Here is a 13,677-nt window from a genome sequence, read left to right as displayed (position 1 = left end):
GCCCAAAACAAGCACTTGAAGCATATAGGAAACTTAGGGGCATTAATTGAAAAATAAAATGACCTTCAAATCATAAAAGCTTATAGTCAAATTGGGCATCTCAGAGAAATGAGTCCAATCAACCTAAAATTATTTAATTTTGTGATCATTAGTGCAACCAAATACACCAAAAAATTTTCATTGCACCATATATTAGGGAGGCGCGACGTCTAGGATGATGCTTTATTTCTTTAGTTGCTTCGTGATTTGGGGTCCTGGTTGTTGTTTTGTACTGTGCTTCCTCGCAAGGAGCAAAACGACGGCTGATGGTGGTCAATGACCAGACAAGCTGTGGCCAGTGGTGGTCGACAGCTACAGGAGCAGGAGATGTTTTACAGATCGTTGATCTATAATCATGGGCTTTAGCTCCCTCTTCTTTAGGCTTTATCCTTCCTCTTTTTTTAGGATCTAGTCCTCTTTTCAAGAGTGGTTAGAGCTCTATTTTTAAAGCCCAAGTTATAAATAAATAAGAAATTCAAATCACTTTGATTGGACAACCCAAAGAGATCCACTAGATTGAACTACATTTGACGGATATTTGAGTGTCTTAATGATGTCGGAATTGAGCGGCCTTGGACTCATCGAATTTGTCTTGTCAATACGTTCAATTTGACTCTAAGTTTGCTAGATTTGTAATTTGTCAGTCATTCTAATTATTCCCAAAAAGGCTTTGAAATTAATTTAGTGGCTTGATTTAAGCTTGATTTGACTCAGATTTGATCTAGTTTTCCACCTTGTGTCCTTATCATTGAGCCTGCTACCTCCGGTTGTTGCCGCCTTCGGAAACCACCAGTCTTCAATTTTAGCCAAAGTATCCAGTCAACTCTGGTTGTTGCCACCGGCAGCGAACTTCGGCCACTGCAGCCTCCAACAATCGTCATTATGGAATGACGAAGCAACCTGTAAAGCAACACAACCTCTTGAATGTCATGGCAAGCCTGAAGCTAGTGCACCAAAGCTAAAACTACTTACTCTACAAGCGTTTCCTACCATGGGATGATAAGCTCTTTTGTGAACTGATATTATAACTCGATAAATTGTGTAAGCATTTCTCATTTGTGATACTACCATGTGGCAATAAGCTTTTCAGCAAGTGGACATTATAAACCGAGAAACTGTGTAAAACTTTATCTACTGAGACAAGACATTGTATCTGTAATCACTAACTCATTGTGTTTTTTTTTTAACTTTATCAGGATTTCCACGTAAAAAATAATTGTCTTTATTGTTATCTTTTTTCATTTGAGTGTGTATTGGATTCTCATGCAATGCTAGTATGATAATTCATTCTTCTACTGTCATGAATTTTCTACCACGCATCAAGCACTAACCTTAAATCATTCACGTTTAAGTAGAGGGTTATCAACAATGTACAAACATTATGCAATCTCTTATCTTAAGTTGAGTCTTTATCACATCAAAGTCTGGTATCAAATTCTTCTATGATTCTCTCTAAAAATCTCTGGATTCTCTACTCCTCTGTTCCATATATCTCTCTACATTAAAAAAAAAAAAATTCAAGAAAATTTTTCTTAAGATACAATTCAACAACAGAATAGTTGGCTTTTAACTTTTTCCTCACCTCTAATGTTCATCAGGCTTTCCTTAAAAAAATAACTCTTTTTCCATTGTGTGTGTGTGTGTGTGTGTGTGTGTGTGTGTGAAAATATCTTTGCTGTACGTAGTAGTCTCTGGACTTTGAAGATATAATTCTCTATAAACTCAATAGTCTTCCCTCCAATTACCATGCATTCATGGCATCTATTAAGAACAATCTTCAACCTCTGATTCTAGATGATCTTTATGCAATACTATAATGAAGAGCTCAATCAACCTCTAAAGAAATGCAACAGTCGAACCATCTTGCATTCAGATCTCCTCTGGTTCTCATATCAGCACCAAAAATTAATCACAACTCCCTAAAATTCTCTACCATCACTATCAGATACGCAACATATCAGTTCATTATGCATCAAGTGGTATCACTGACATGATAGAACATATCAGCCACCTATAGCCTTGATCACTAAATCAACATGAGTACCAATACCAATTGGTACTTACAATTTGAATTAAGCAAAATAATTGCAACCACAATAAACAAATTTCATTACTAAAATTTCAAAATTATATTGCAAAATCATCTATTAAATCCAGTCTACACAGCCACAAATTTGGCTTTATAATGACAACATAATGTCAACATTCTCTAACCCGTATGGATTCAAAACTGTCACACCTCAACACAACACTTTTTTCAGTCTTCTTCCTATAAAGCTCCTCTCTTTTTCACGCTAATAAAACCCCTCCCGAAACTCCTCAATTCACTCACGCCAATCTCCCTTCTCTCTTCCCCTAAACCATGAACCTCTCATTTACTTCCTCCTCCTTCTTCTTCCTCCTCTTCCTCTTCCCTCTCCAAGCCCACGCTTCCTGCCAAACTACTCCCAACTCCAATGACTTAGAAGAATTTAAAAGCTTCGTTTCCCTCAAATCCATCGCCCTCGTCTCCATCCTTGCTGCCGGAGCCGCCGGCGTCCTCATCCCCATTCTCGGTCGCTCCATCCCCCTCCTCCGACCGGAAAACGACCTCTTTTTCTCCGTCAAATCTTTCGCCGCCGGCGTCATCCTCTCCACCGCCTTCATCCACATCCTCCCCGGCGCCTTCGCTCGTCTCACCTCTCCCTGCCTCCCAACCCATCCATGGCAGGCCTTCCCGTTCGCCGGATTCATCGCTATGTTGTCAGCCATGGGAACCATGATGTTGGATTCTTTTGCCACTGGGTACTATAAAAGATCTCATTTTAAAAAAGCTCGGCTCTTTGATGACGACATGGTGGCTGGAGATACTGAGGCGGCTCATGCAGGGCACCTGCACGTGCATACTCATGCCAGTCATGGACACGCGCATGGGCCGGCGTCCGGCGGAGGGTCGCCGGTGGCGGAGGCGTCGATGGAGGAGAAAATCCGGCACAGGGTTATATCACAGGCAAGCTCTTAAGGAGTGCTCTGTTTTCGTGAGAATTTAGATATTGCAAGAGAACCTTCGATTCATAGAATATTTGCAGAGTGCAAACTTAGTTTTGCAGTTGATTATATTTGTAGGTTTTGGAGTTGGGCATTGTGGTCCATTCTGTAATTATTGGAATTTCACTGGGTACATCTTACAGTGCGAAAACAATAAAGCCTCTAGTGGGAGCCCTGAGTTTCCATCAATTCTTCGAAGGCATTGGACTTGGTGGCTGTATTGTTCAGGTAAATTTTCCATATAAGAGTTTTTTTTTTTTTTTTTTTGCTTTATTAAATCATTTGTTAATTAAACGAATTCATATAATTAATCAGTTTATTTTAAAATAAAAATTTTAATGAAATAATTTTTGAAGATATATTTTAATTCTTTTAAGATTGAAAATCTCTTTTTTATTTTTTTTTATTTTTTTTTTAACTTCGTTGGCTCTTTTCTTCCTCATTATTACTTAACTTAATTCGTGACAGATATGTTGGTGTTGGATTGATGTGTTATTTATTCTCTTATTACTCATTTTTAATTAGCAACGCCAAATGTATATTCGATATATATATCATGGCTCGCTTCTTATACGTCCAATACTTATGTTATTTATATAATATGGCTCGTTGCATAATACTTTGGAGGCATCTACATCCATACCATTCAATTCTTTCGTTTTATGTATCTATTACCTAAAATTTTATATTTACATGCACATCATTCAATTTTTTAATACTACATCAAAAATATCACTCTATAAATATAAAAACATGTCAGAACAAATCTCAAGGAAGATGAACTGCTCATGACGATGAAACTGATGATCAAACATATCTGTTGATGACCGTCTTGAGCTGAATGTTGGCAAAGGAGCCGTCTTGTTTGAGTGATCGATGCAACGTGTCAGGAAATTCTCCATCGGGCGATGATCAGCCCACATGACGATCGATAAGGGGGCTTAATTTCGAATTAGATATCCATCAAATCTTGGACTTACCTGACGATCGATAAACTATTATCGATTAAATTGGTCCCACAGTACACATTTCAATGATGAGGGGAGCAATATATATTTTTGTAATATTGTGAACTTTGACTATAAATAGGAGGTTTATATCATGAATAAACTCTCTTTTATTGTTTTATAATGTGCTCTCTCTCTCTCTCTGATCATTTCTTGGATGTGTTTCCAGACACTTTTGAATTCAACACATTATTACTAATTTTCCGAAAGTGAAATATACATTTTCGTGCATAAGTTCATCACACCAAATTTATGCTATCAATGTAATTAAACATAAATCATTAGGCGTTAGAATATAAAAACATGAAAATTGTGTCATATGTATATAAATTTCCATACTTTAATTTCATTTCATAGAATTTGAATGCATCATAAGTGCCCCAATTACTGATAATCAAAAGTCATATTCAAACCAAACTAAGCTAATGCTTGTTCTTACATTCAATGTCAGGCAAATTTTAGAGCTCGGGCAACAGTGATAATGGCCATCTTCTTCTCATTGACGGCTCCATTTGGAATCGCGTTGGGAATCGCGGTCTCTTCAAGCTACAATTCAGACAGCTCAACAGCACTTATAATTGAAGGTGTGTTTGATGCAGCTTCTGCAGGGATTCTTATATACATGTCTCTCGTAGATTTATTAGCAGCAGATTTTACAAACCCTAGAATGCAGAGCAGTTTGAAGCTTCAGCTTGCAGCGCACCTCGCTCTCCTCCTTGGCTCCGGTTTCATGTCCATTTTAGCTAAATGGGCATAACTCTTTTGTATATTTGAAATAAAATTTGTTTTTTTGCTTGTTCTGAGTGAATAAATTCATGCTTTTTGCATTGTTTATAAGATGAGGTCTTTCTCAAATATTGCTTTTTACATATCTAACACCTAAAAATTTATTTATACATGCTTGCCATGTAAAGTTTTAATAGGGAATATATAAGTTTTGTCTTGGCTAAGCTGCTTTTATGGGGGAGGGAGCCCAACAAACTTATACGTTCTTTTCAAGTTATTCTTAAGCCAAAGCTGAAGGTCTTAAAAATATATTCCATGAAAAGGGATGCGTTCGAGTTTGCTACGTCACCAACAAATTTTCATCATCCGACACGAATTTTGAAGCATAACACAAATCTTAAGACGATATTTTAAGCAAAAAAACATTTAAATCGTGATAGAAAGTAATCCAGAGCTCTGATTTCAACAAACTTATAGTCAAACTGACCGGCTCGAAGAGACGAACCTAATGATATGAAAACTAGTCCAATCCGAGTCAAATGAAGCTCAGATCAAGTCATTAAACCACCTTTGGAAGATTTATGGACACATTTGGAAGGTCAAACGGAAGTCGACACTGGCAAGTTTATACTCGAATTGAGCTGCTCGACAAGACGAATCCAATAAGCCCAACATCACTCAATTCTGATATCGTGAAGTCACTCAAATGTCCATTAAACGCAGCATGATCGACGAAAATTCTCTGGACCGTCCAATTAAAATGGTTGATATTTCTGCATTAATTGCACCAAGAACCATTATAAATAGAGCATCACCCCTCACATGAGAGAGGAGACTTGAGAGAGATCTTGAGGCTTTGAGAAGGAGTTCAAGTCCAACATCATCTCTGTCATCGTCGATCTTCGTCGACAACCACCGACCTTCAGCAACCATCGCCGACCTCCGTCAACCACCGTCGATCACCGCTGACCTCCGTTGACCACCGCCAACCGTTATTGATCACCGTCGAGCATCATCGACGATCAACGACCACCACTTACCTCCGTCTATTACCGTCGGCCGTCATCGACCACCGCCGATCGTCGCTGACATCCGTCGACCACCACTGATTATCATCAACTGTCGTTGATCACCACTAACCAAATGTCTTCAGTCGACGATGTACCTTGAAAAATCTTGTAACTCATTCACGTCTATGGGACAAGGAGCCTGAATCAGACCCCTTGGTTTTTTTTTCTTTTACGGGTTTTCCACGTAAAAACTTATAGTGTCATCACAGTTGATTCTCCTTCATCTGAGTGTGTGTTGAATCCTCGTGCAAAACTAAGACGATAATCCATTACTCTACCGCCGCGAATTTTCTAGCATGCATCAGAGTTTAAATGCGGTTTTGATTTAAAGGTTTTGAAAAATTTTTGGGCGTAAAACACCTTTAATTTTATGCTTTGACACTTAAAAGTTAAACCTATTAGATTTATGACACTTAATATTAAATTTTAGGTGTGAAATAATTACATGCATTCGAATTTTGAGGTATGTATGTAATTTTTTTTTTTTATCTTTGGCATGATTTAGATCAATTTTTGTCATATGATTTAATACCCTCAATTTTGTCCATTTTAAGAAATCTCTATTTTTAATTTATTGCAAAAATTTTGAGGGTGAGTGGTAGAATGCATTGTTAATTAATAATTTTTTAATTAATTTTATCTTAAATTAAACTCTCTAGATAAAACATTAGTTCAGATTAAATCTAACAAAGTATTTTTTTTTTTTTAGAGTTTCTTCTTCCCTTTTTTTTTTCTTTTTTTTAACTAATTGGAAAGGTAAACTCATTATAGAAAGAGTAAATTTATGATCTTTATTAAATATGAATATGTTAAATAAATTATTTTATTTAAATTAATAATATTTTTTGGATTAAAATAAAATCAGTGAATTAAAAAAATGCTTGATAAGTAGTCAATAAGTTATCATCATCCATCCCAAATCTCGATGCATAATATGGATCTGAGGCAATCTTTTGAACTACGAACATACAAATTTTAATTAAAAGTCGCCCAGAGCTCCGATTTTAGCAAATTTATCGATGAGACGGACCTAACAATACCAAAATAAATTAATCTGAGTCAAATCAAGCCATTAAACTATTTTTTGAAAGCTTTCCAGACATGGCCGCCTCTTGCTTTGGCGAGGAACACGAAGAACTTCATCCTATGATTTCTCGTAGGAGAAGCCTTTCACTATTTGTAGGACGGACTATCTATAAAACTTTTTCCATCTTACATCCCCTCCACAATTTTATAGAATGGGCTAACTACAAAGCTTTTCCCGTTCTTCAAGATCAAACTATTCCAAACCAGCCAAGGAAGGTTAGAAGTGTCAAAGCCGAGAGAAATTATGATTCCAACCCGCTAGGAATCGTTTTAAGGCTTGTAACGCAAAGTCACTCGAATTTGCAAAAGAAGTGGCCACGAATGTGCTTCCTAACCTAAAGATTCCCTTAGGAAATAAATGACCAATCAATAGGTGCATGACCGTGTCGACTAGTGTTGACCAACCAACTTGCTTAGCGTAGGCGACCGAACCCACGACGACACGACAAAACTGGCCAATAAAATGGCGTGTGGATGGGTCGACTGGTATTGTTTGGCCTATCAAACCGTCCGATAATGAGCGATCATTTGAGTCAGATGATACATTGTGGCCGGTCAGACCTGTCTCGTGTGGGCGACCAACCCATAAGCAACTAATGAAATCTATTCCTAGGGTGTGCTAAAAAAGAAAAAGCACCAACACAAAGATTGTGGATGTGTTTCTTCTAATAAAATGAAGCTCTTCTAATAATAGAAAAGAGGTCAAAGTTTTGGAGAAGCTCCTATGAGGTCCGCCCCACTCCTTCTCCAAAGAATGAAGAAGATCTCCTTTAGAAGGAGAGTCCTACGAGATTTCAACAAAGTTTCAAGCTCCAGCGAAGTTCCAACGAAGCTCCGGTGATTTTTCCCAAGCTAGAATGAAGCTCTCCTTTGATGTTGGAGAGAAAAAATCTTGCTCCTTGCTAGCCACACCCCTCCTCAAAAAGATTTCCTCACACACTCAAAGAATTGTGGACAAAGAAGAAGATCTTTTGGGTTGGGGATGAAGAAGGAGAGGAAGAAGAAGGAGCAGAAGAAGGTTGGGGAAGGAAGGAAGCCTTCACTGTCTCTTTTCTCTCAAGCTCTTCACCTAAAAGCCTTTAAGTGGAAACTGAAGCTCCATTGAAGAAGATGCTCCAAGCTCCAAGGAATGGAGAAGGTTTTCAGCTGTTGAAGGAGGCCAAAAAATGCTGAAGTGAGGGCATGATGGGTGAAATGTCGAGGAGAAATATCATAAACCAGCCTCTCCCAAATTTCCCCCAAAAATTTTCAAAGATGGCCTTGCCACCTCACCTTATGAGCCTTCAAAAGAGGTATAATTACCTCCTTTATCCAAACCCCCCCCCCCCCCCCAATTAGCCCCCCCCCCCCCCCCCCCCGAGCAAGTCCCAGAAAACCCAAGCATCCTTGTAATTTTGATTGTTTAAGAAGGTATATCGGGTGAAAATATGGAGAAAAGAGGAGCAGAAAATGGCCTAGCACCTAGGCACCTCGATCCTGGTGCTTATTTCCTTGGGTCTAATGCCTAGATAGTAGGCTTGGTGCCTAGGTGCCAAAGGTCTGGAGCCTAATTTCTGGCTCCTCAATTTGAAAATTATGCAATTCATGTAGTTTCGGGCGCTTAGGCTCCCAAAACTGGTGCCTGGGTGCTATAACTGGCATGTGGGCGCCAGGGCCAGGTGTTGGGATGTCTTCCTCTCTGTTTTAAGCCTTGTGGGGACTGTTATGGATGTTTAGGACCCAGGGTATGGTCCTTAGGCGCTAGTCTAGCCCCGAAAAACCTATTTTCAACCGGGAACATTAGGCGAAGGATTTTCTCAATATGAAAGCTATGAGGGACAAAGTATTAGTAAATTATGATCCTCTAACTTCAAAAATGAGTATCTTGCTAGTTCATTGATTGGAGAATTTGTCGTCAACGGGCGTTCTAAACTGCAGCGTGGGTAAGGCATTTCATACCCTGATTCTCGTGTAGTGCGCGTAGTAGGGCTCTGTGACTTATCTTAACCTCGGGGAGGCTCCAAATGGATGTAGATAGAACTCTAAACACCAGGGTGGGTGTCAAACATGTCCAAAGTCTTGGGTGAGACCGTCCAATTGTGAGTTCTCCCAGATAATGACAAATTATCGCATACTTTAATTTCCTGCCTCGAACACATACCAGAGGTCCAGATGGGTGTCTTGAGCTATAGGATGTTATAAATGAGTCATGAATCATCCCGAGCTAGTCGAGTGGACACCCTACACATCTGATAACAAAAAATGACGCTAACAATTCCATTAGGGATGCTTTTCTCTACAAGAATTCTCCTTCGTAGTTGGCTCTGTTTCATGTCCGGAGCATGTTTCACGATTACCACACCACCTTTCAGGATGTTAAATCCAAAATTATTCTTGGGAAATGCACGCCTCGAGAGTCAGATCCGAGAGGAGTAGAGAGAGAGAGAAGAAAGGTGTTAGGAAAATCTCAGTAGAGAGGTCGGGAAAAAGTTCTCAAACCCTGGTGCCATTTTATTCATCGTCGAGCCTCCTATTTACAGAAGGCCTTCTTTTAGAATTACAGAAAGGGAAGAGCAATTATGTAAACAACCTTCAATTACCAAAAAAAGAGGGTGATTATTGAAGTAACCCTCAATTACTGAAAGGAGAGAGTAATTATATAAATCGTTCTTAATACAATCAATGTGTTGATTTAATACTAAATTTATATTACAAATTTAAATTTGAATATGGCGGTAATCAGCCAGTCAACGTGTTTTGATTTGGTCGACCAAAACGACGAGCCTAGTGGAGGTCGTTTCTGCCATGATACAAGCGGTCGGCTGAGTTTGACCTGCTTTTAGGAAGCCTAGACACCCTACACTAGCCGTTCGATTGTTTTGAGATTTGTCCGGACAATATTAGTGTGTACACAATCTAACTATTTAATTATTTTGCAATAAATAGTTATTTTTGCCTAAATCAAACTAAATAGTCCCTTATAAAAAAACTAGCTTTTCTTACTTTCTTTAAGTTGACTTGGTAATTTGTTTGCCAATATTTTCTTCGTTCGTCCGTCCTTCTTGTGTCATAGCAGACAAGGGCAACTTCTTTAATAAAAACGAAGTCAATTCAACTAATGGGAAGCAAAGTGCCACACATATTGTTAGTGCGAGCATTATTCATTAATTAATTGGAGACAGGGCCACATTCTTTTAAAAAAGCGATTTTTACGCACTATACGCGTTCTGCATATTTTCTTCCATTTGTTCTACATTTTTTTCTTAATGTATTCATTTTTATTATCATAAATTATCCGATTCTCTCTCTAAGAACAAAATTTCTCTAAATTTGTTAAGGAGAGGAAGAACGAAGAGCGCCCTCAAGAGAGGAATAGTATTCATTTTTTATGGATAATAACTTGAAAGAATATATTGACCAGATTTATGTACAAATGCTGGTGGATTCGGCTTCGATCTAAAGATGGGAATTAGATGCGAAGCTAGCTGCCTCCATATTCCTAAGATTAGAATAAGAACTATGAGTATGAGGTAGCCCTCAATGTTTCTCTCTCTCTCTCTCTCTCTCTCTCTCTCTCTCTCTCTCTCTCTCATATACATCATAGTTATCAGAAAGCGAGAAAAGGTTTTGAAAGCATTTTAAATTTCTTCCTATAAGAATACAAAGAAGATGAAAAATCACTTGGGATTGAGAATTTGTTTATATCAAAATATCTCATGGTAACCACCGCCATTTATATGTTACATTAATCAGATGTAGGGTACATACGAAACTATACATGAAGTAAAAAAACACAATGTGCAAATAATGAATAAAGTATGAAGCAAAATATTTGGTGTGTGATTTATGTGTCTCGTTCGCTTATTCAGCCATTGCCCAATTTAACAAAGTCAACTTGACTTATTGAGAGAATTTGCTATCAGATTGTAGTAGATGTCTATCTGAACTAGTTTATCAATATGTATGATCACTTAGTTGCCTTGCTGAGCTATCTGGTTGACATGTCTTGATCGAATTGTGATTAAATTGTCTATTGAACTGTTGTGTTGAGTTGATCTGTTGATTCACAATCCCCGTAACAAATATGTATGTGTTGAATCTTGATTTATCTGTGAATCACACACAAGAAATAATGTATGTAAGAGGAGGGAGGGAGGGAGGGAGGGAGGAGAGTAATCTATCTTGATCAATCATATCTTATTCATAAAATGATTATTCTATTTATAAAGAAGATAAAACAAATAATCATATTACCATTATTTCCCCATTTAAAGGGGTCCATATTGGGAAATTTTTGATGTTTTACATGTGTAATTAACTCTGTCATCTGGCTACTTCCTGGCTTAGTCGGCTAACCTTAGTCGGCTCTGGGTTGGTTGGATCGGCTCAGTCGGTTGAACTTGGATGTATGAGTCGGCAAGCTGATACAGTTTGGTTGTTAATCCATAATCTATCATATAAAACTTCTAAGGTGTCTCTCGAATGGTTGAAGATACTGTGGCAGAAACGGGATCTTCCTTTGGATTGGTTCCACGGGATCTTCCTTTGGATTGGTTCCGCGGGAGGGTTGGCTATTGCATTGTGGTGCTATTCCAATAGTAGCTGGCTCGGATGTTCTTCTAATTTGTGTCTGGCTGAATGGCTCGAGGTTTGGTTATCCAGTAGCTTATATATCACTCTCATGACACAATCGGCTTTGACTTCACCGGCTTGGCTTGGACAGCTTCACTAGTTCGCCGAAATAGATCATTCTTCCTCAAAACTCTTTTCCTCTTGGCCATTAATTCTCCTTCCTATCAGTGCCAGCAGATTTTTTATGTGCAATATGATGATAATGTCGTCATTCCCAACGAGAGAAAAAAGCTGGAGTGGCAATTGATTTCATAGTTGTAACTAAGTTGAGAAATTAATTATAGATCGAAAGGAAAGGAAAGGAAAAGTAAATATGGACCATGTCAGTGCGCATCAAATATCTACTCTCTTGTACGAGCGGTTGCTGCTCGCTCGCTAGAGTAGCTTTATATGCGCACGGCTTGCGGAGTTCCGCGCCGATGTGATCTCGCATCTCGCACACGTGCCGCTCGTGGGAAGTTCTGTTAGTATTACTGTTATCAATTTTATAATCATGAAAAATTACAAATTTGTTAAGAAATTTTAGTGAGAATTTGAAAAATGAATGAAAAGTGTGCTAGATTTTTAAATAGCATTGTTTTGGGTTCTCCGTATGAATGAAAACTGTCACTTAACATTCAGGTGATATTTTTGAAATCCATAACAATTGTATGCACACGTGCCGAGACTAAACCATTGAATATTTGATAAAAATGAAAAATAAGGGTAGGGGTTTTATCATGAATTTTGATTTTGATATTTGAGCTCCAATTTGAAAAATGGATGAAAGGGGGTGCTAGATTTGTAAATGACAATGTTTTGGGAGCTATGTGTGTAATTAACAGCTCTTTACAAAATATTGCACTCAGGTATTATTTTTGAACTATCAAATCGATGTATTTACAAATGCAAAGATCAAACATTGAGAATTTAATAAAAATGAAAAATATGGGTTGGGATTTTATCTTGAATTTGAGTGAGAATTTGAAAAATGGATGAATGAGAGTGTTAGATTTGTAAATACCAATGCTTTGGGTGCTAAGTATATAAAACAACCCTTGCACAAAGGGATAATAACCGAAACATTGTTATTTATCAAATATGACACTCATGTTATATTTTTGAATGACTGAACTGATGTATTTACGTGTGTCAAGACCAAACCATTGAGAATTTGATAAAAATGAAAAATATGGTTTTTCATGAATTTTGATATTTGAGCGACTATTTGAAAAATGTATGAATAGAGGGTGTTAGATTTGTAAATAGCAATGTTTCTGGTTTTATATATGTAATTATGTAAACAGCCCTCTGCACAAAGGGATAATTACATACATAGCACCCGAAATATTGTATTTATAAAATTTAGCACCTATGGGACAATTAATGCTCCCCTCAAAGTAAATCGAATGATTTCCAAAATTATCCAAATACCTTTTTCGAGATGTTCATTTGCAAATACCAAAATTGTTGGCGTATTTAAAATAAGGGAAATGTGCAGGCGCACCACACATTTCTAATGAATTTACATATCTCACACCAAAATTTTTATATTTACCTGCATAATGCTTTTTCTATTAATGAATTGTTGGATTAATGACTATTAAATAGTGATAATTAGTGATTTGTTTGATGTGATATGAAAGAATTAGGTGCTATGCATGTAAATATTGAAGTATAGTTGTGAGATCCGTAAATCTATAAGAATTGCATGTTATGTATGTAAATGCCCCTTAAAATAAATGATAAAATAGATATGTTGCATTTTGATATCTCAAGGTATTTCATTATTTGTGAATAAAACAATGAGCTTAATTTGTGTGGGAATTTTACGTACGTATCACACTATTCTATTGCATTTGCATATATAACACCTAAATTTGATATTTACATATTGGTGTGATAAACCTATGCACGAAAAGATGTATTTTCACATTTAAAAGTATAATGGTGCAAACATACCACACAATTTTTTTGTATTTATGTATATAAAACAAAGTTTGTTATTTTAATTTAGAGCACATTTTGACATTGGTGTGGTAAGCCTATGCATGAAAATGTGTATTTCACTGTGAAAAATAAAGTTGGTGTCGTCAACAAAACTTTATCAAGTATGATCTCAATGCATGATT

General features: G+C 37.3%; 1 protein-coding gene across 1 annotated transcript; it reads left to right on the top strand.

Annotated features, from left to right (window-relative positions):
- The first annotated feature begins 2,360 nt into the window (after window positions 1–2,360).
- On the top strand, window positions 2,361–4,830 carry LOC110021469 (zinc transporter 4). Its single transcript, XM_020719969.1, has 3 exons — window positions 2,361–3,028; window positions 3,145–3,294; window positions 4,525–4,830. Exons 1-3 carry the CDS (start codon window positions 2,402–2,404, stop codon window positions 4,828–4,830), a joined length of 1,083 nt encoding a protein of 360 aa, XP_020575628.1. The 5' UTR covers window positions 2,361–2,401.
- Window positions 4,831–13,677: the final 8,847 nt, after the last annotated feature.

Source organism: Phalaenopsis equestris, unplaced genomic scaffold (assembly GCF_001263595.1).
Source record: "Phalaenopsis equestris unplaced genomic scaffold, ASM126359v1 Scaffold000134, whole genome shotgun sequence".
Lineage (NCBI taxonomy): Eukaryota > Viridiplantae > Streptophyta > Magnoliopsida > Asparagales > Orchidaceae > Phalaenopsis > Phalaenopsis equestris.
This window is presented reverse-complemented; position numbering and strand designations above follow the sequence as displayed.